The sequence below is a fragment of the Pan paniscus genome, chromosome 5, assembly GCF_029289425.2.
Source record: "Pan paniscus chromosome 5, NHGRI_mPanPan1-v2.0_pri, whole genome shotgun sequence".
Lineage (NCBI taxonomy): Eukaryota > Metazoa > Chordata > Mammalia > Primates > Hominidae > Pan > Pan paniscus.
Genome location: NC_073254.2, coordinates 25,626,547 through 25,649,047, shown reverse-complemented (window position 1 = coordinate 25,649,047; position 22,501 = coordinate 25,626,547). Strand labels below are relative to the sequence as shown.

At 39.7% G+C, this 22,501-nt stretch overlaps 1 protein-coding gene across 3 annotated transcripts in view; it reads left to right on the top strand.

Annotated features, from left to right (window-relative positions):
• Positions 1-22,078, top strand: part of ELOVL2 (ELOVL fatty acid elongase 2) — a 66,165-nt gene extending 44,087 nt beyond the window's left edge. For all 3 annotated transcript variants that reach the window (XM_034961431.3, XM_034961432.3, XM_034961430.3), the window contains 5 exons: positions 580-657; positions 5,552-5,723; positions 9,953-10,077; positions 10,548-10,682; positions 16,522-22,078. In XM_034961431.3, the coding sequence (XP_034817322.2) occupies positions 580-657; positions 5,552-5,723; positions 9,953-10,077; positions 10,548-10,682; positions 16,522-16,647 (636 nt within the window). In that variant the 3' untranslated portion in view covers positions 16,648-22,078. The remainder of the gene's footprint in view (positions 1-579; positions 658-5,551; positions 5,724-9,952; positions 10,078-10,547; positions 10,683-16,521) is intronic.
• The last annotated feature ends 423 nt before the right edge of the window (positions 22,079-22,501 follow it).

Genomic DNA, 22,501 nt, shown 5'->3' with positions numbered 1-22,501 from the left:
ATTTTTTGGAGCTTGTTGGTTTTTGAGTAATGGGGAAGACAGACATTAATCAATTAACCACCAAATTGTTTGATTACCAAGTAGCATAAATACAGTGAAGAAAATGGTTTAAGAACCTTACTGAACCCTGTTTTTAGTATCTGTAAAATGGCAATATATGTATTTTTAAAAATTATTGAGATGATTAAATATATTTAAACCAATACAAAATATTAAACTTTTACTGTAGTTTTCTCACAGTTGTTTTCAACTAATTCTACATTACACTTGTAGAAACATGACTAGGTAATTCCTTACATAAAATTTTGTGACTCAAATGATAGTTAAAATCTGTTATTTTGGCCAATGTAGTTAGAGGTAACATATATTAATTAAGGAAATAGCCATTGATTTCAGTTCAACAGCAGGAAATAAGTCCCCTGATAATAGGTGTTTGAGGATAGGATTGAGACAAACTCAAATTCTGGGAAATTCCTACTCAAACCTTGAACAGATGCCAGAGACATGAATGGGAAATTCAGTCTGTATCCAAATTCTTGTGCTGATGTTTGTTTTTCTTTCTTTCTTGGTTTTTGGCAGCTCATTCTCTCCACTTGGGAAGGAGGCTACAACTTACAGTGTCAAGATCTTACCAGCGCAGGGGAAGCTGACATCCGGGTGAGCCACTAGAAGCAAATCAACCAACTATAACCAGTTCTCATTGACAAGGGGAGGAGGTTTTCTCCTTCCAGATAGAGGGCTGAGGCTAGAATTAGATAAGAAAGGGGTTCCTGTTCTAATAGAAATGCTTGGTAACAAAGATGATTTCCAACTATCCCTCTATAGGGGACCAACTGAATAAACCACAGCACATCCACGTAGCAGATGCCTCTACCAAGTGGAGTGAGGAAGAGCTCTATACCGCTACAGAATTGTCTCTGGGATATAGTTACATGAACAAAAGCAACTTGCAGACCGTGTTTATAGGATAGCATCCTTTGTGCAATAAATGATATGTATGTGTATTTGCTTATATTTTTAAAAAGAAACGAGAGGATAAACTAAAAGCTAATCAAAAGTGTTTCTGCCGGGCATGGCGGCTCATGCCTGTAATCCCAGCACTTTGGGAGGCTGAGGTGGGTGGATCACGAGGTCAGGAGTTCGAGACCAGCCTGGCCAACATAGTGAAACCCCGTCTCTACTAAAAATACAAAAATTAGCCAGGCATGGTGGTGGGCACCTGTAGTCCCAGCTACTCAGGAGACTGAGCCAGGAGAATCGCTTGAACCCGGGAGGCGGAGGTTGTGGTGAGCCGAGATTGTGTCACTGCACTCCAGCCTGGGCAACACAGCAAGACTCCATCTAAAAAAAAAAAAAAAGCATTTCCTTTGAGGGGAGGGAACAGGGCAGAGGGGATACAGGGGAAGCCAGAATTCTCTGAATGTACCTTGTGCTATATTTGATTTTGGAACCACTGAGTGCTTTACATAATTATAAAACAAAATTAAATTTAAAAAGAAAGCAAGGCAGCCGCCCCCTAAAAGTTGGAAACAAACTTAAATAAATGAATATACCTATATATTAAGTTGGTGACATAATCACCCAAGGAACTATTTCAAGTGACTTTAAAACAGTTTTTTGACTGAACGCCCCTAGTGAGATATATCTTAACAGTATTCAGTAATTTTTTTATTGTTAATAACATCGGTATTGCTTTTTTGACACTGTGATAGTACACTATGGGATAAATTAAGTGTATAATAATGTTAATATCTGTAGGCACTTCGATTTGAAACATGGAAAAAAAGAGATACCAATAAAAAAGTTAAACTAAAACTCATTAATGATAGATTCAAATTGGAAATATCAGAATTAACTTTATTCGTTTTTAAAATTTTTAATTTTCAGCTCTGTCTACAGAAAAGGCCTAGTCTATGACAACCCAGTACAACGAGCAGTGATTACCCAGATTGTGCTCTCTAAATAGAATTTTCTCCAGAAAAGATTAGGTTTCTTAGATAATGGGCCTCTTCCTGGTTTGGGGCAGGAAATGTTTATAAGATGAGCCCAGGATATCTATGAGAAAGCGAAGCAGCTATCCAGGACTACGAGGATCATCACAAAAAGAGGAGTTGCCTGGAAGGGACCCCACTGCCTAAAAATGGAGCAGGTTGAACATCAAAAAGAATACTGACTGGAATTAACTGAAACATTAAATATGTAAAAAACTGTGAGTTTAAAATGATACTCCTTTTAAAAGCTCTTATTGTTACCTTTTGAAGGTTGTTAGAGCACCAATTCATTTTAGGAAAAAAAAATTAGAGGGAAAGAATGAAACATTTATCTTGCCTTTCATATGTGAATTTCCAAATAGATGAAAAGGGAAAGTTCTTCTCTAGAGAAAAGAAAAATGCTTAGGTAACAATTAGAAAAATCACCATTTTGCAACTCCTAGTGAAATAATGGATCGTATTAGTCTGTTTTGCATTGCTATAAAGGAATACCTGAGGCTGGGTAATTTATAGAGTTTCATTTTGGCTCATGGTACTGCAGGCTGTATGGAAAGCATGGTGCTGGTATCTACTTCTTATGAGGCCCTCAAGAAGCCTATAATCATGGTGGAAGGTGAAGGGGGAGCAGGCATGTCACATGGCAAAAGAGGGAGCAAGGCACAAGGAGGTCCCAGACTCTTTCAAACAATTAGATCTTACAGTAACTCACCACAGGAGGGGCACCAAGCCATTCATGAGGGATCTGCCACCGTGACCCAAACAAACACCTCCCACCAAGGCCCCACCTCCGACATTGGGGATGACATTTCAACATGAGATTTGGAGGGGACAAACATCTAAACTATATCATGGATCTAACAGCAATCACCTGTGGATGGTAAAACTATTCGGTGAAAATTGAATAGAAACTTCATAATGACTGGACTCAATATCTGAACTCACTGTTCAGTCTGAATATCAGTGGAACAGCCAGAAATTACGTACCTCCTGATGTGAGGCAGTAGGAAGTAGACAGAACCCTCTGAAGTATTTGTACCAAAAACATTACACCTGAGTCTAATCAAGCCTGTAAATCTAATTGCCAGTAACAAAACGCATGTGTAGAGAAACAAGTTAAATGATACTACGAAACAATCATACAAACCTATAATATTAGAAATTCTTTATAAAGGATCTAGTTTTTCTAAGAAATAAAAGACATGAAAGAATGGGAGGAGTAAAGAGAACTGTTATTGGTTAGAAGAGACTTAAAAACCATTTCAAACCAGTGGAAGATGGACCTTGTTTGGATTGTGATTTAAACTAATTATAAAAAGACATTTTTGAGACGGAGAAATTTGAACATGGATTGGGCCATGAGAAGATACTAAAGAATTGTTAAGTTGATAGACAACATAATGACTTCATGGTTATGTTAAAAAGTCTCCCTATCAGAAGGATTTATAAATAAAGTGATACCTGAGATTTGCTTATAATATTCTATACTTCCCACTCCCCTGCCCCCCACAATGGTGGGAAGTGGAATTGATAAAAACTAGATTGGAATCATATTGAAAATTCTGAATTTCGGCATTGGATGCTGAGTGTTCATTTGACTTATTCTCCCTGCATTAGTGAATGTTTGAAATTTTCTATAACTAAACATGACATATTATTAAGACAGACGGTAAAAACCATTTAACTAAAATCTTTTAATATCAAGATGGACCTTTTTTTTGAGACAGAGTTTCACTCTTGTTGCCCAGGCTGGAGTGCAGTGGTGCCATCTCGGCTCACTGCAACCTCTGCCTCCTGGGTTCAAGCGATTCTCCTGCCTCAGCCTCCCGATTAGCTAGGATTACAGGCACCCGCCACCACACCTGGCTAATTTTTGTATTTTTAATAGAGACGGGGTTTCACCATGTTAACCAGGCTGGTCTTGAACTCCTGACCTCAGGTGATCCACCTGCCTTGGCCTCCCTACCTCAGGTGATGCACCTGCCTCAGCCTCCCAAAGTGCTGGGATTACAGGCGTGAGCCTCCACGCCCAGTCAAGATGCATTTTTTTTTTTTTTTCTTTTTTGAGGCAGAGTCTCACTCTGTCCCCCAGGCCGGAGTGCAGTGGCGTGATCTCGGCTCACTGCGAGCTCCGCCTCCTGGGTTCACACCATTCTCCTGCCTCAGCCTCCTGAGTAGCTGGGACTACAGGTGCCCACCACCACACCCAACTAATTTTTTTGTATTTTTAGTGGAGACGAGGTTTCACCTTGTTAGCCAGGATGGTCTTTATCTCCTGACCGCGTGATCCACCCACCTCGGCCTCCCAAAGTGGGACATTTTAAAAACGTCTTCAAAACTGCAATACAAATAAAGTAAGATATAGTGATTTCTCTGCACCCATTTTATTTCTAATGCATTACCACAAACCAGTGCATTTTGGGATACCATACAGTTCTCTAAAGGTTGTTTTATATTTATTTGTAGTTTAATATTTCTAAAGGTTAATTATCTCATCAGACATTAAGATGGTTGCGGCCGTACCTTATGATGGTCTTCTTGGGAAGTAGACAGTAGAGCATGATATTTTAATTTCAAGATTCCTATTATGTAATGTCTTTAAAAATATCTTATGTTTAATGTTAGTGGTAAAAACACAGTGCCTTTAACTAAAGAAATGTCTCCCTATAGATGAGACTGACTTGAGGGCCTTAGGAGGGAAAGGATGTGTTAGCATGACCTCCCACCATTAGCAAGGATCAATAACATCTTGATTTTTAATCTAGTCATCTGAGGAAAAGACACAAAAAATGTAGCCATAGACTGCCCTTGGACAGTCTAAGAGACAAAAAACAAACATACTTTAGAAAAGCAGAGGAAAGTTATAATTTAATGTAACAAACAATAATGACCTCCTGTTGAGTGCTAGGCCCTGAGCAAATGTGAGTGACAGTTTCTGCCTTTGAGTGATTTGCAATCTATTGATAGATTCGTAACACTAGCTACACCCTATTATGGCTATTGATTATGGAGCCACAGTTAAAGTAATTTGAATACAAATGAAGCAGCAGTTCAGCCTGAGAAAGGAAAGGGCTGGGTGAAGTTCCAGAGAAAAGGTGGCATTTAAGAGGAATATTAAAGAATATGCCAGACCTGAAGTAGGAAAGGAGTGCTGGGAGCAGAGAGAAGAGTTTTCATTGCTGGAGGAGGAGTAAGCAGGCCACTGTTCCAGCACACAGGACACCGTGGTGGGGAGCTTGCAGGAGACTGGTGGGAACAGCAGCCACCCAAGCCCATGGGAGATCCTAGGTTCAAGCCAGGAGTCATGAACTTGGTTCTGCGGATGCAGAGGAGGAACGTGATCACACATGTGTTCTGGAAAAATAACTCATCTCTCACTAGAGGTGGGTGGATTGCTTGAAATAAGGAGAAACTGGAGACAAGGACACCAGGTGAGCTGCCTTTTCAGCAGTGAGAAAGAAACAGCAGGAAAGCACAGGCAGCAGGCAGAAGGCCGAGCAGTGGGGCAGTACCAGGAACACTGCCATTTCTCACCCTTTTCTCCCCTTTACAAATTTCTATAGGTAGCCAAGGTGCTTTGGTGGTACTACTTCTCCAAATCAGTAGAGTTCCTGGACACGATTTTCTTCGTTTTGCGGAAAAAAACGAGTCAGATTACTTTTCTTCATGTATATCATCATGCTTCTATGTTTAACATCTGGTGGTGTGTCTTGAACTGGATACCTTGTGGACAAAGTAAGTTATTTTGTTAATTTTTCCATTTTGAGGAATGGCTCTTAGAGACCACTGGTGCTGTCTTGTATTAAGCATCGCATGCAGATCAGGAGAGCATGAAGGGAGGCCTAGAGCGCCGGCCTGGCCACAGCAGGATGCCCGTGTCTGCCAGGGGCCATGTATTCTAGTGTCTGGTCTTTGATACAGGCAAAATCTGGGCCGAACCTTAAATTTAAAACTGTTTTCTTTTCCACACATCATATGTCCCATGGTCAGAGGCACATACCCCAGCGGGAGCTGCTTCACTCCAATCCCGGGCGCTGTTTTGACTCCTGTGGAAATACATCACCTTCCACAGTCACCACTTCCCCGTGAAACAGATCGAGGCATTTCAGCTTTTAGGGTTTCTTGTTTTCACATTCTGAAAAGTTAAGGTTACATCTCTGAATGACCTACCAGATTTTCCATTTTTAAAAAACAATTACAATAAGAAATACATTTTATATCACAACCCAGTGCACTCATTCATATTTGTTCCTTTTCTTTTTGTTTTTTTTTGAGATGGAATTTCACTCCTGTTGCCCAGGCTGTAGTGCAGTGGCACGATCTCACCTCACTGCAACCTCCACCTCCTGGGTTCAAGCGATTTTCCTGCCTCAACCTCCTGAGTAGCTGGGATTACAGGCGCCCACCACCACGCCCAGCTAATTTTTTGTATTTTTAGTAGAGACAGGGTTTCACTATGTTGGCCAGGCTGGTCTCGAACTTCTGATCTCAGGCAATCCACCCGCCTCAGCCTCCTAAAGTGGTGGGATTACAGGCGTGGGCCACTGCACCTGGCCCTTCTTTTTTTATTTTTTTAAGAAAGACAGGGTCTCATTCTTCTGCCCAGGCTGGAATGCAGTGGTGTAGTCATAGCTCACCGCAGCCTTAACCTCCTGGGCTCAAGCCATCTTCCTAGTTAACTGACTACACACATATACCACCATGCCCAGCTATTTTTTTTTTTTTGGTAGGGCTGGGCATAGTGGCTCACGCCTGTAATCCTAGCACTTTAGGAGGCCAAGGCAGGCGAATCGCTTGAGCTCAGGAGTTAAAGACCAGCCTGGGCAACATGGCAAAATCCCATCTCTACCAAAAAAAAAAAAAAAAAAAAATTAGTTGGGCGTGGTGACGTGCACTTGTAATACCACCAGCTCCTCGGGAGGCTGAGGTGGGAGGATGGCTTGAGCCCGGGAGGCAGAGGTTGCAGTGAGCTGAGATCACGCCACTGCACTCCAGCCTGGGAGACACAGCCAGATTCTGTCCCAAAAAACAAAACAAAACAAAAAAGTGTAGACATGAGATTAATTATATTCAACCAAAGCAATATACTCTTACATGATTTCTAGGCCCCATGACCCATGTCTAGAGACATTAATTCCAACCAGTTGTTTGCTTTTAAATGAGTGATTTCATTTTGGGAAACAGGTTTCAAATGAAAATATATACATGGGTAAAATTACTCTGTGCTAGTGTTGTAGTCTTATTAATGTTTATGGTCCCACTTGTATATGAAAATGTGGTTATGTTAATTGGATAATGTATATATAAGAAGTTAAAGTATGTAAAGCATAACTTCAGCCACATTTTAGAACACTGTTTAACATTTTTGCAAAACCTCCTTGTAGGAAAAGAGAGCTCTCTACATGAAGATGACTTGCTTTATATTTCAGATTTTATTTTAAAAGCCGTGTCTGTTAAACAAGAAAAAACACAAAAGAACCCAATTCCTGGTTCATAATTCTGTATTCTTACTCACTTTTTCAAGTTACCTATTTTGTTGCATAAACTAATTGTTAACTATTCATGGAACGGCAAACAAATGCCTGTTTAATAAAGAATTTTGACCAAGGCTATAAATGCCATTTACATTATTTTCAGTATTGTTGGTTATATTTAAATTTTCTTCATAATAAAGCACACTTTTATTTTTTAAAAAAGTGTAGACACAGGGTCTGTGTTGCCCAGACTGGTCTTGAACTCCTGGGCTCAAGCAATCCTCCCCCCTTAGCCTCCTAAAGTGCTAGGATTACAGGTGTGAGCTACTATGCCTGGCCCTCATTCATATTTCTCTGTTTTGTATGATATTTTATGAAACAGTATTTACCCTGGCTCTATATGATGTACTGTATATATTTTTTAATCCTGTTTTACAAAGAGTTGATGACAATTCTCACTGCATTGACTTCACCATTCACTAATGGGTCAGTTATGACCTACAGTTTGAGATGCACTGAGCTATAGGGAACAGTACTCTCTATTTGATACTGTCTTGTTCTCAAGAATTTAGAAATACTATATGAAAAATCAGAACATGTAAAACTTCAGTCAAGATGACTTTGTTCCAGGATTTAGGATCTTGTAGAGATGATATTAGGGAAAAAAGTGCCCAGGGATATTTGGAGTATCAGTGACTGTGAAGGTACAAATGAACACTAGAGTGAGGGAGGAAATTGCTGTGAGTGCAGGGGGAAGAAAGAAAGAATTGATCTCTGTCCTTCTAGATGGGTAGACATCCATTTCTTGAGTTTAGTTATTAAGGAAGGACAACTATAATCAATATTAGAGGAGAATTACCAAGGTTAAGTATTTTTATGATTGTCAAGTTTCATTACAAATCACTAAGCATCTAAAACCCAAATCATCACTGTGTACAGACATAGTCCTGTAAATACTGTGACAATTTCTGCTTAAGAATATTAGAAAAATGATACTTTGTTTGACCTACCAGAGCAGACTTTCAATTTTTTGAAATGCCTTAATCTGTATCACAGTGAAATGGTGACTGTGGAAGGTGCTGTATTTCCACAGGAGTCAAACATAAGCAACAACTACTCATGGTTCATTAATTGATGGAAATGAAAAGTCATGTAGGTAAGGAAATACCACTAATACTATGCTGCTTGGTAGTCTGAAACTCTGTTTGTGTTTTCATATAAATTCAAGTGCCATAACAGTTTATTTCAGCCAGTATTGGTTGAGAATTTACTCTATGCATGCTGTTGTACCTTTTGTTTCTTATTTATTAATTTGCATTTAGCTATCCAGATCACTAATCTAGGATTAAAGAACCAGGCTAGAGAATTTAAATTGATTTATTAGCCAGCATATGTGCAGTGCTTTTTAATTCATATATTATCTCAGTTAATTTCATCCCAAACTTAAGAGCTAGTTATTATTATTATACCTATTTTCCAGGTAAGAAAATAAAAATTTACAGTCAAATCAGTGTCTCCAAGGGGACATAGCCAATAAATGGCCCTCTAATGCCACAATCCCTCCCACCACAGGACAGCTCGCAGAACAGCCATCTGGATCCCCGGCTGACAGCTGAAGAGCATTCACTTTGTGCCAAGCATTGTTCTAAGCACTTTCATGTACTGATGAAATCCTCACAACACTGAGTTTCCTTATTTCCAACAAGTGATGCATCTGTGGCATCTCACCTTTTGCAGCTAAATCCTTTCAATGCTTAGCTGACCCAGCATGGTACATGACCCTTTCTCCATGGTTTCCTGAAGCCTCATTCACCTATGGTGGAGGCAGTTACAGAGACGTTTCATGAGGTTGATGGCAGGGGCCTGGATTTTAGACATCCCTCATCCTAAAAGTCTCTGCAATGGCCAATCACTGGGAAGGTCTCGCTGGCCAGTTTCTCCGCCACTCCAGCCTTCTCTGTCTCCTTTATTCTTTCTCCAGCACCTCCCGGTCCCTAAGTGTCTTTCAGGCAGAATTTATTTACTTAATTATGAAAGCAATATATTTTCTCTCTCTAGCACCCTGTTCAGCCATGTACAAAAGGCTCTTTCTACGTCAATATGTCTTATCAAAGGTTTAGCTAAAAAGCAAAGACAATTCTATTTCAGAGGAATTCTGCCAGCAGCTTTAAGCTAGTATTTCTTTTCCTCCCTCAGTAGCTGATAGTAGTGACAGTTAAAGAGACAGTAAAACCTCGTAGATAAGGTGTTCCCCTGTGTGGGGGGCATTCTGAAAAACCATCCCAGGCTAGTCCTTCTATCATGGAGTTTTTGGTGAATCCTAGAACTGGCACAGTAATTGGGGAATTTATTAGTGTGGATTTTGTTATATGATCATGTCATATGTGCTACTCATTTTCAATTACCATGCAGAGAGAGAATCTCACTTGACAAAGAAGAATGAACAGTCCTTCCTGGAAGAATAGTGATTTTTATACTGTACTTTTATAGGTTTCTTTGGACCAACACTGAACAGTTTTATCCACATTCTTATGTACTCCTACTATGGACTTTCTGTGTTTCCATCTATGCATAAGTATCTTTGGTGGAAGAAATATCTCACACAGGCTCAGCTGGTATGTTGTCCCTTCTTTTAGCTTTTCTCCATGTGGCTCATGGATGGGGAAAGGAAATAGAAATCTTAGAAGTCAGAGGGCTTTTTATGTGTGATGAGGCTGCCCATTTTTTTTCCAAAATTGGCCTTTTAAGAATTAAACTTTTTGTGTTGAAATGCCCTTTGTGCATGCTATTAGCTTATAATGGAAAGTTCCTTGCTTTGAAATGTAGATGAATACTTTTCAAATTAATGTGTAAGTTAAATCCTTTTTGTCTAAATAATTTTAACTGCGACTTTTCCATGAGGAAATCATGGGCAATTTCACATACTAATTTCAAATAAGATTTCTGGATGAGGGGGCTGCTTCAGCAGCTTTGTTTTGTTCCTACATAATTCCAAGAGTCCTAGGAGTTGATTTCTGAATTGATCAAGCTTGGCCGCAGTGTCTGTGTGGCTCGCTCACAGAGATGCCCTCTCTGCCATCCCCAGGTGCAGTTCGTGCTCACCATCACGCACACCATGAGCGCCGTCGTGAAACCGTGTGGCTTCCCCTTCGGTTGTCTCATCTTCCAGTCATCTTATATGCTGACGTTAGTCATCCTCTTCTTAAATTTTTACGTTCAGGTACGTGGAATGTAAATATTCAGCAGTAAAATGTAATCGATTGGCACTTTTTTTTTTTTTTTTTTTTGGGAGACAGAGTTTCGCTCTTATTGCCCAGGCTGGAGTGCAGTGGCATGATCTCAGCTCATTGCAACCTCCACCTTCCGGGTTCAAGTGATTCTCCTGCCTCAGCCTCCCAAGTAGTTGGGATTAGAGGCCCGGCTAATTTTTGTGTTTTTAGTACAGATGGGGTTTCACCATGTTGGCCAGGCTGGTCTTGAACTCCTGACCTCAGGTGATCTGCCTGCCTTGGCTTCCCAAAGTGCTGGGATTATAGGTGTGAGCCACTATGCCCAGCCTAGATCATGCACTTTTACATTACATATTTGTTTAATTTTACTGATTAAATATTATAGTAGCACATGCTTGTTGATAAATTCAGGTAGCAGATACACAAAGTGAAATTTGCACTCCCAACTCCTCTCTCCACACCCTCCTCCTCAAAGGGTAACCACAGTTAATAATCTAGTGGGCATTTTTAAAAACATTTTTCAATGCATGCACATAAGGTTTTATCAAAAATATCATTGGATTATATATACAGTTCTCAATTTGCAGTATGTATTTGTACCATGCTACCAAAGTCTGACATCTGAAAGTTAAAAACGTGTATAGTAAGACAGATCCAGGAAATGTGAATGGAGCAAAGCAAGGGCTTCTTCAATGTTTTTAATTTATTGAATTTCACGTTTAAAAATTGGTTCCTTATCAGCTACCCTGATGTTGCAGACTCACTGTTTATTTGGAAAAAAATTCCTTTAAGGCAAACCAGGATGGAAAGGTCACACTGACTTCTTTATCAAGTGTCATTTTCTTTTTAATTAACAATTTAAATGGAAGACAGCTTCGAAATGCAATTTCAAAGCCACTCTGTTGTACAAGAACGGATGAAAGCTATAACAGAGAAGAGGCCTCAGGTGGATGTAGATTTTAAATTGCTCTCTTTTGTAGGCTGGGGAAATGGAAAGCTTAGTTTAAAAAAAAAAGTACATTTATATTCAAAACTATTCGTTTGAAATTGTATTCAACTGTATTTTTTTTCAGACTAATAAGAAGTGCTTTATTTTTTAGTTTGCACTTGCTGAAAGTTAACCCATAGTGGTTTTTATTTTTATTTTTTTGAAACAGAGTTTTGCTCTTATTGCCCAGGCTGGAGTGCAGTGGCACAGTCTTGGCTCAGCACAACCTCTGCTTCCTGGGTTCAAGTGATTCTCCTGCCTCAGCCTCCCAAGTAGCTGGGATTACAGGCGTGTGCCACCACGCCTGGCTAATTTTGTATTTTTAGTAGAGACGGGGTTTCTCCATGTTGGTCAGGCTGGTCTTGAACTCCTGACCTCAGGTGATCCGCCCACCTTGGCCTCCCAGAGTGCTGGGATTACAGGTGTGAACCACCACGCACGTCCCCATAGTGGTTTTATACAGTGTGGAACAGTGGAAACTGAATTTTGACAGCTTTTCAGGTCTTGTATTTCTGAAATTGGACTAGGCTGTTTTAAGAGATAAAGGTTTCCTTTGAAGATTTCCAAAGAAATAATCAATGATGAGACCAAACAAAGCTATGTGTGGGTGTGCAAACCCCTGCCCCCACCTCCCCAATAAACGCTAAGTGTTAAAGGGAAGCTAAGGGAGTGATTTTGGTACCTCGTGTTGAAGACTAAAGAGAAGCGTATAGCCCAGCAAGAGTAGGTAATGGCATTCAAAGCCTTAGCCCTACATGCTGGTTCAAACTGCATCTTAGTTCTGAAGTCAAGCATATAATTTAAGTTTGGATCCTTGTTAATACTATTGCTTTAAAAAAAAAAAAAAAGTGAAAATGAGATGCGAGATCAGGTATTTTGTCAGAATAGGAAGGATATGCCAAAAACTAGATCAAGCCAGAATCCCAGGTATTGGTATTTTAAAATAACAGCACTTTTTCCACTTGAATTATTTTTAAAAGTTTTATCTTTCCAAGTGAGCAACTAATGCAGAATACTTTGCTAACCCCAGAATATACAAATCGTGACCTCTAATAGTCATTGAAATACATGCATTTGTTTTGGTCTTTATTTTTAATCTTTAACCAGAAGTTTAAAAATGATATTATAAACATGAAATCTAGGCAGAAATAAAGAAAGATGTTCTTTGAAACCAATAAGAACAAAGACACAACATACCAGAATCTTTGGGACACATTCAAAGCAGTGTGTAGAGGGAAATTTATAGTACTAAATGCCCACAAGAGAAAGCAGGAAAGATCCAAAATTGACACCCTAACATCACAATGAAAAGAACTAGAAGAGCAAGAGCAAACACATTCAAAAGCTAGCAGAAGGCAAGAAATAACTAAAATCAGAGCAGAACTGAAGGAAATAGAGACACAAAAAACCCTTCAAAAAATTAATGAATCCAGGAGCTGGTTTTTTGAAAGGATCAACAAAATTGATAGACTGCTAGCAAGACTAATAAACAAGAAAAGAGAGAAGAATCAAATAGATGCAATAAAAAATGATAAAGGGGATATCACCACCGATCCCACAGAAATACAAACTATCATCAGAGAATACTACAAACACCTCTACGCAAATAAACTGGAAAATCTAGAAGAAATGGATGAATTCCTCGACACATACACCCTCCCAAGACTAAACCAGGAAGAAGCTGAATCTCTGAATAGACCAGTAACAGGCTCTGAAATTGTGGCAATAATCAATAGCTTACCAACCAAAAAGAGTCCAGGACCAGATGGATTCACAGCCGAATTCTACCAGAGGTACAAGGAGGAACTGGTACCATTCCTTCTGAAACTATTCCAATCAACAGAAAAAGAGGGAATCCTCCCTAACTCATTTTATGAGGCCAGCATCATCATGATACCAAAGCCGGGCAGAGACACAACCAAAAAAGAGAATTTTAGACCAATATCCTTGATGAACATTGATGCAAAAATCCTCAATAAAATACTGGCAAACCGAATCCAGCAGCACATCAAAAAGCTTATCCACCATGACCAAGTGGGCTTCATCCCTGGGATGCAAGGCTGGTTCAATATATGCAAATCAATAAATGTAATCCAGCATATAAACAGAACCAAAGACAAAAACCACATGATTATCTCAATAGATGCAGAAAAGGCCCTTGACAAAATTCAACAACGCTTCATGCTAAAAACTCTCAGTAAATTAGGTATTGATGGGACGTATCTCAAAATAATAAGAGCTGTCTATGACAAACCCACAGCCAATATCATACTGAATGGGCAAAAACTGGAAGCATTCCCTTTGAAAACTGGCACAAGACAGGGATGCCCTCTCTCACCACTCTTATTCAACACAGTGTTGGAAGTTCTGGCCAGGGCAATTAGGCAGGAGAAGGAAATAAAGGGTATTCAATTAGGAAAAGAGGAAGTCAAACTGTCCCTGTTTGCAGGTGACATGATTGTATATCTAGAAAACCCCATGTCTCAGCCCAAAATCTCCTTAAGCTGATAAGCAACTTCAGCAAAGTCTCAGGATACAAAATCAATGTACAAAAATCACAAGCATTCTTATACACCAATAACAGACAAACAGAGAGCCAAATCATGAGTGAACTCCCATTCACAATTGCTTCAAAGAGAATAAGATACCTAGGAATCCAACTTACAAGGGACGTGAAGGACCTCTTCAAGGAGAACTACAAACCACTGCTCAATGAAATAAAAAAGGATACAAACAAATGGAAGAACATTCCATGCTCATGGGTAGGAAGAATCAATATTGTGAAAATGGCCATACTGCCCAAGGTAATTTATAGATTCAATGCCATCCCCATCAAGCTACCAATGACTTTCTTCACAGAATTGGAAAAAACTACTTTAAAGTTCATATGGCACCAAAAAAGAGCCTGCATCGCCAAGTCAATCCTAAGCCAAAAGAACAAAGTTGGAGGCATCATGCTACCTGACTTCAAACTATACTACAAGGCTACAGTAACCAAAACAGCATGGTACTGTTACCAAAACAGAGATATACATCAATGGAACAGAACAGAGCCCTCAGAAATAATGCTGCATATCTACAACTATCTGATCTTTGACAAACCTGAGAAAAACAAGCAATGGGGAAAGGATTCCCTATTTAATAAATGGTGCTGGGAAAACTGGCTAGCCATATGTAGAAAGCTGAAACTGGATCCCTTCCTTACACCTTATACAAAAATTACTTCAAGATGGATTAAAGATTTAAACGTTAGACCTAAAACCATAAAAATCCTAGAAGAAAACCTAGGCATTACCATTCAGGACATAGGCATGGGCAAGGACTTCATGTCTAAAACACCAAAAGCAATGGCAACAAAAGCCAAAATTGACAAATGGGATCTCATTAAACTAAAGAGCTTCTGCACAGCAAAAGAAACTACCATCAGAGTGAACAGGCAACCTACAAAATGGGAGAAAATTTTCACAACCTACTCATCTGACAAAGGGCTAATATCCAGAATCTACAATGAACTCAAACAAATTTACAAGAAAAAAACCCCATCAAAAAGTGGGCGAAGGACATGAACAGACACTTCTCAAAAGAAGACATTTATGCAGCCAAAAAAAACACATGAAAAAATGCTCACCATCACTGGCCATTAGAGAAATGCAAATCAAAACCACAATGAGATACCATCTCACACCAGTTAGAATGGCAATCATTAAAAAGTCAGGAAACAATAGGTGCTGGAGAGGATGTGGAGAAATAGGAACACTTTTACACTGTTGGTGGGACTGTAAACTAGTTCAACCCTTGTGGAAGTCAGTGTGGCGATTCCTCAGGGATCTAGAACTAGAAATACCATTTGACCCAGCCATCCCATTACTGGGTATATACCCAAAGGACTATAAATCATGCTGCTATAAAGACACATGCACACGTATGTTTACTGCAGCACTATTCACAATAGCAAAGACTTGGAACCAACCCAAATGTCCAACAATGATAGACTGGATTAAGAAAATGTGGCACATATACAGCATGGAATACTATGCAGCCATAAAAAATGATGAGTTCATGTCCTTTGTAGGGACATGGATGAAATTGGAAATCATCATTCTCAGTAAACTATCACAAGAACAAAAAACCAAACACAGCATCTTCTCACTCATAGGTGGGAATTGAACAATGAGAACACATGGACACAGGAAGGGGAACATCACATTCTGGGGACTGTTGTGGGGTGGGGGGAGGGGGGAGGGATAGCTTTAGGAGATATACCTAATGCTAAATGACGAGTTAATGGGTGCAGCACACCAGCATGGCACATGTATACATATGTAACTAACCTGCACATTGTGCACATGTTCCCTAAAACTTAAAGTATAATAATAATAAAATATATATATATATATAAACATGAAATCTTATTAGAAAATCCAGTGCCCAACTGGGCGCAGTGGCTCACGCCTGTAATCTTAGTACTTTGGGAGGCCGAGGCGGGTGGATCATCTGAGGTCAGGAGTTCAAGACAAGCCTGGGCAACATGGTGAAACCCCATCTCTACTAAAAATACATAAATTAGCCGGGCATGGTGGTGTGCACCTGTAGTCCCAGCTACTTGGGAGGCTGAGGCAGGAGAATCACTTGAACCTGGGAGGTGGAGGTTGCAGTGAACAGGGATCGTGCCATTGCACTCCAGCCTGGGTGACAGATCGAAACTCTGTCTCAAAAAGACAAAAACAGAAAATCCTGCGCCCAACAAAATCACATACTGTTTTAACTATATGCACTGTTAAAGACAAGGTCTTATTAAATAATCTTTTTATTTTTCTCTTCAAAATATACACATCCAACAGACATACCGAAAAAAGCCAATGAAGAAAGATATGCAAGAGCCACCTGCAGGGAAAGAAGTGAAGAATGGTTTTTCCAAAGCCTACTTCACTGCAGCAAATGGAGTGATGAACAAGAAAGCACAATAAAAATGAGTAACAGAAAAAGCACATATACTAGCCTAACAGATTCGCTTGTTTTAAAGCAAAGACTGAATTGAAGGTTACATGTTTTAGGATAAACTAATTTCTTTTGAGTTCATAAATCATTTGTACCCAGAATGTATTAATATATTGCTATTAGGTTAATCTGTTAACTGAATGCTTTGATCAGCATTGAGGTGATGCTGACCTCCGAGGACCTCAGAACTGGTGCAGCTTCTCTCTCCCTCCCTCCCACAGACTGAACCTTTTGCCAGAAGCTGTCCTTATAACGCCTTATACGCATACACGGCCAGGAAACGTGGAGCATTGTTTCTCACAGAGAGTCTCCAAATAAAAAGGGTTTTGTTCAGATTAAAATGTTTACAACAAAATGTTAATTATATTCTAAATACAGGGTATGTTCTAATCTATATTAAGCAATAATGCCAGTGCATAATCATTCCATTTGTTCCTTTAGCAATCAACCCCAGAAAATATTAAAATGGGATCATACACAGAAGATAGAAAAATCTAGCAAAACTTCTCTTTCTGTAAGCCAGAGTCTTGTCTATCAGATTCCCACAACCACTCCTGATTCTAAATTTAGTGATATGGTAATGAAATTGGTATTTCTTTTATTTTAAATATTAGTTATTCTAAGGAGAAAAAAATGCTTCTGCAAGATTTTCATAATTCAGGGGCTTTGGATAGGATTGTTCCTCTGTTTCCCTAATCATTTATCTGTTCATGTCTCCCTCTTGTGCCAGTCAGCCTAGGTTATACAGATGCCATGCTCCACACCACGAGCAGTGTACAAATCTGGCTGCCTGTTTCCTTTCTGAGCAAGCACTGGAGTCCACTCCGACCTTTTTCTTTGAACATGCATGCTGCTGGAATATGTATAAATCAGAACTAGCAGAACTAGCAGAGTGATGGGAGCAAAATAGGCACTGAATTCGTCAACTCTTTTTTGTGAGCCTACTTGTGAATATTACCTCAGATACCTGTTGTCACTCTTCGCAGGTTATTTAAGTTTTTGAGGCTGGGAGGAAAAAGATGGAGTAGCTTGGAAAGATTCCAGCACTGAGCCGTGGGCCGGTCATGAGCCACGATAAAAAATGCCAGTTTGGCAAACTCAGCACTCCTGTTCCCTGCTCAGGTATATGCGATCTCTACTGAGAAGCAAGCACAAAAGCAGACAAAAGTATTAATGAGTATTTCCTGTCTCCATAAGTGCAGGACTGTTACTTACTACTAAACTCTACCAAGAATGGAAACAAAGAATATTTTCTGAAGATTTTTTTGAAGATTAATTTATACCCTATAAAATAAAACTTGTTAGCTTCGATGAAGTCACTTCATCTTCTCTCCTACCTTATTTTTTTAAATAAGTTTTTAGGTCCTGACACTGACATCAAATACAGGCACACCAGAAAGGCATTTCCACCACCGTCCCCACTCATTAGCGTCCAGAGTGCCTTTCTCTCTCGGCTTTTTTTTCCCCCCGAGCTCTAGTTTTAAACTTTCTCCTGTTAAAAAAATTGTACTTTTATTTCATGTAAACTGCCCCTCTGAGGATTTGGGCATATTTTTTGGAAGGTGCCTAATGCTTAGGATAGTCTCTAGGGTGATGCACTGCACCTGCTTCCTTCCCTTCACTGCGGCCGACCCATTTCTGTTGAACAGATGTCTCCTGTGTGATGCCCCTGACTCTTACATTTATCTTTCTAAATCATTTTCTGAAGCTGACTTGCTCTAGGGTGCTTCATCACCGCTTCCATCTTGCATCACCTTATAACTGTACTGTCTTGTTCTCTCCCAGCAATTTATTTTAAAACAAGGGCTAGCTTCAAGCATGACTGTTACGGCTCCTCTGTGACAAAACACAAGTTGGACCAAGGAGAAAGCCCTTTGGAGAAACTGGACCCTAGTTCAGTTTAGATCTCAAATATAGGCTGAAATCTCTTACCAAAGTGCGTTCCAGGTAAAAATGAGACTTAGAAGACAGACTGGTCTAATATGCTCACTGGTCATCACATTCAGCTTATTCTTACGTGCCAGTGAGGCCCTAAGGTCTCAGTGCACAGCATACCTGCCACTCTGGATGTTTTCCTGGGCTTCATATCTGTATGGCAAGGAGGGAGCTGTCCTTCAGCAGACAAAGTCAAGCAGCTTTAAGTACAAGGCAGCTTGAAACCTCTCTGATGAAAGTGAAAAATGTGGGTAGCTTATACTTTCAAACTAATGCCAGTGACTAGAGAGAGGTTTCATTCATGATGTGTATTTCCAATTTGGTCTTCAATTCAAGAGATGCTTCATAAAACACTTATAGCCTTAAACCATTCAAGGGCTAATTAAAAAAATAGTTATGAAATCTTAGCCACAAAAAATAAATCAGGTAAACATTTTAACCTGTCATTAAGTGTTGTAACTTCAAAAAACCAAAATGCTTATTTTAATGTGATTTTTCTAAAACTATTGAAAAATTAATATTTCTATAATCTATTAAAGAAAAAATGGAGAATGTTTTCTCCCAAATTTCCTCTGACCCATGGGAATGAAAATACTTAAATGCTGTAAAGCATATCTATTAATAATTCCCCCAATTTTTTAAACTAACAAAATGGAATGTTAACTGAATGGAATTAAACATAGCAATTGTCAAGCCATCAAAATTATATATTGAACCACTTAGGCATGTTACAGGGTAAAGTCCTCACCCCTGCATTTGAGAAATATTTTATTATTTTTATTTTAAGGCAAAACAGTGTTTACTGTGATGGGCAGAACAGCCTTTTGTATCTAGGAGTCCATTTGAGTTCTTTCCAATATTTCCATATCGTTTGTGAATGTTTCTGGGGGCTTCCTTGTTTGGAAAATATGGATATCGCTTTGTTTTCCTTTGAAAGTAATTATATCTTAAGAACATAGTATCATGAATGGAGTAGACAGGGAGGCTGCAGAAGCCATTTTTCTTTGTAGATAAAAAGCATTATCTATGATTGTTGTATAATAAATTGATTTTTACATTAAATGCATGTTGCGAATTCTATTTGGTTCAAAGCAGTTAAAATGTATGCCTGCATGGAATTCCAAATGACCTATCACTTGGGAGTTATTTTTACAATAAGGCATTATTTTAGCCATGAATTTTAGACATTTAATTCTTCTCTTGTTTCAGTGAGCAATGGATTATATCATTACCTTTACATTGTATTCATATACCAAGTTAAGCTGTTTCAAAAATGGCCATTCACTAGAAAAATGTAAGATTAGCAGAGGATATAAAGACGATAATAAATAAATTGCTATATAAAGCCACCTAGGGAGGAGCACTAGATTTGTTTGAGGAGAAATTTTTAGGCAGGAACGACATCGTGCAATGCCCTGAAACCCAGGATACAATTCACAGAGCACCTGCATGGGGAGAGAGGTGGTCAGCTCAGCTCGGGAGGAGATGCAGGTGAGTGAGGCCTGACTGTGAGGATGCCTGGGAGAGTTGAGGCGAGGGGCAGGACCACAGGTTGGCATTTTGTCAGTGTAGAGAGTCGAGTTTTGAATGTGATATTAAGTATAATGAGACACAGATCCTAAAGAAAACTACAAAAGATGTGCTCAAAGTCTGATTTAAAAATTGCTTAAATTCCTGGATAGTGACAGGTGGGACAGGATAGATTTTAAGGAAGGGCAGGAGGAGAAGAGGGAATAGGAGACGACTTTATTTTAGCTATCTGAATGGGGGCTAGAGTTTGGGGTGGGAGGTTAACGTTTTAGAGGAGCCTTCCCTTTGTTATTTTAAATGGTGGGTGGAACTTAATAAAACTTTGTGTTTAAAAATAAAAGATAAATCCTATGTCTCTATGGCAAGCCTAATAACTGTTGTCACAAACTTAAAGAGCTGCTTATTCAACAAGCGTTCACATCAATAAGCCTCTTAATTCCTTTATGCTAAGAAAAAATTCAGCATGTGTTTTTGTTACAGCAGGCTCTCTTCCAAGACAAATTACATTCCCATATTTAAGGAAGAGTTTCTCTCCAGAGTATGCAAGGAAATAATCACTCCTAGGAGACTAACTACAGTCACCTCAGGATTCCCTGACTTTCAGTCATAGGGGGAAAAAGACTGAAAGCTATTGATTTGTAGGTCATTTTTCCATCTTCAATTGCACTGCAGAACACTGGAATAACACTGAGAGGACAAGGAAATCTATAATCCATACCCTCATTGAGCAATTGGTAAATGCGGTCATTGTGGATCTAACGAGCAACCCACCGGGAGCCTGTTCTGAAAGTGTCTGTGACCACATTTGGTAGGCTGAGGAAGGCGAAGTTTGTCACACATCCCTTGATGTTGCATGTGCCATGGTCTATAGCTACCTGGATGACTTGAGATGGGCATTTTCTCTTGTAGTTGCCACAATCACCATCACTCATCCTTTTTCTTTTTCTTTTTTTTTTTTTTTTGAGACAGAGTCTCACTCTGTTGCCCAGGTTGGAATGCAATGGTGTGATCTCAGCTCACTGCAACCTCTGCCTCAGCCTCCCGAGTAGCTGGGATTACAGGCATGTGCCACCACTCCCGGCTAATTTTTTTTTTTTTTTCAATAAAGACAGGGTTTTGCCATGTTGGCCAGGCTGGTCTCGAACTCCTGACCTCAGATGATCTGCCCACCTCAGCCTCCCAAAGTGCTAGGATTACAGGTGTGAGCCACGGCACCTGGCCCACTCATCCTTTTTATTCAGCCTATTAACCTGGCTGGCCCCTGAAGGCATTTGAATTTGTGATGCCTATACATTGAACAACAAAAGGAGAAAGTCTATATAGAGTTTCGCCTGGGCCCATATGATATACTTACAGGGAGATGAACACAGACTTACCGGCAGTGGCCCTAGAAACAAATGATAGATGTTGCAGATTTCTCCGAGACTGAAGCACTGTACGTAAGACAGCTCATGTAGAACCAGCTCCTATTCTTTTCAAGCTAGTTTAGACCTATGGAGTTTGATAAACTCTGGAAATAGTTATATTCAGTCGAAAAATTCATCAAATCTTGTCCAGCACTACGTATCATGTTAGGGATATAGAATGATCTAGATGAAATATCTGTTCTCAGAGTTCATAGTCTAATAAAGTAGATAAACATTTAGTTATAAAATAAGTATTGAGGCCGGGCACAGTGGCACACGCCTGTAATCCCAGCACTGTGGGAGACCAAGATGGGCAGATCACCTGAGGTCAGGAGTTTGAGACCAGCCCGGCCAACATGGTGAATTCTCGTCTCTACCAAAACTACAAAAATTAGCCAGGCGTGGTGGCCATGCCTGTAATCCCAGTTACTCAGCAGGCTGAGGCAGGAGAATCACTTGAACCTGGGAGGCAGAGGTTGCAGTGAGCCGAGATCACGCCACTGCACTCCAGCCTGGGCAACAGAGTAAGACTCCCTCTCAAAAAAAAAAAATAAATTTTTATATATATATATATATATATATATATATATATATATATATATCCAGAGAAACATTCCTAAAGGAAGTAATGCCTGAGGTTAGTTTTGACAGGTGAAGAGTTCAAATAGACTTCAAAGAAAGTGGTGTCCCAGAAGCCAAGGAAAAAGAGAATATTTAAACAGAGAAAAACGCTGCAAGGCAGCAAGGTGAGCAACTAGTGAAGGGGGGGGAAAGGCACTGAATTTGGCCCTTGGGAGGCAGTTGGCAAATTACAGGGGGCTTTAGAATGAATGGGAAGTCAAAGAAAAACAATGATGAAGCAAGCCACATGAAAATCCTTCTGAAGAACTAGGGATGTGAAGGAACAGTTACGGTAGTTGCTGAAAGGGAGGAAGAGCTAAGGGGCTATGTG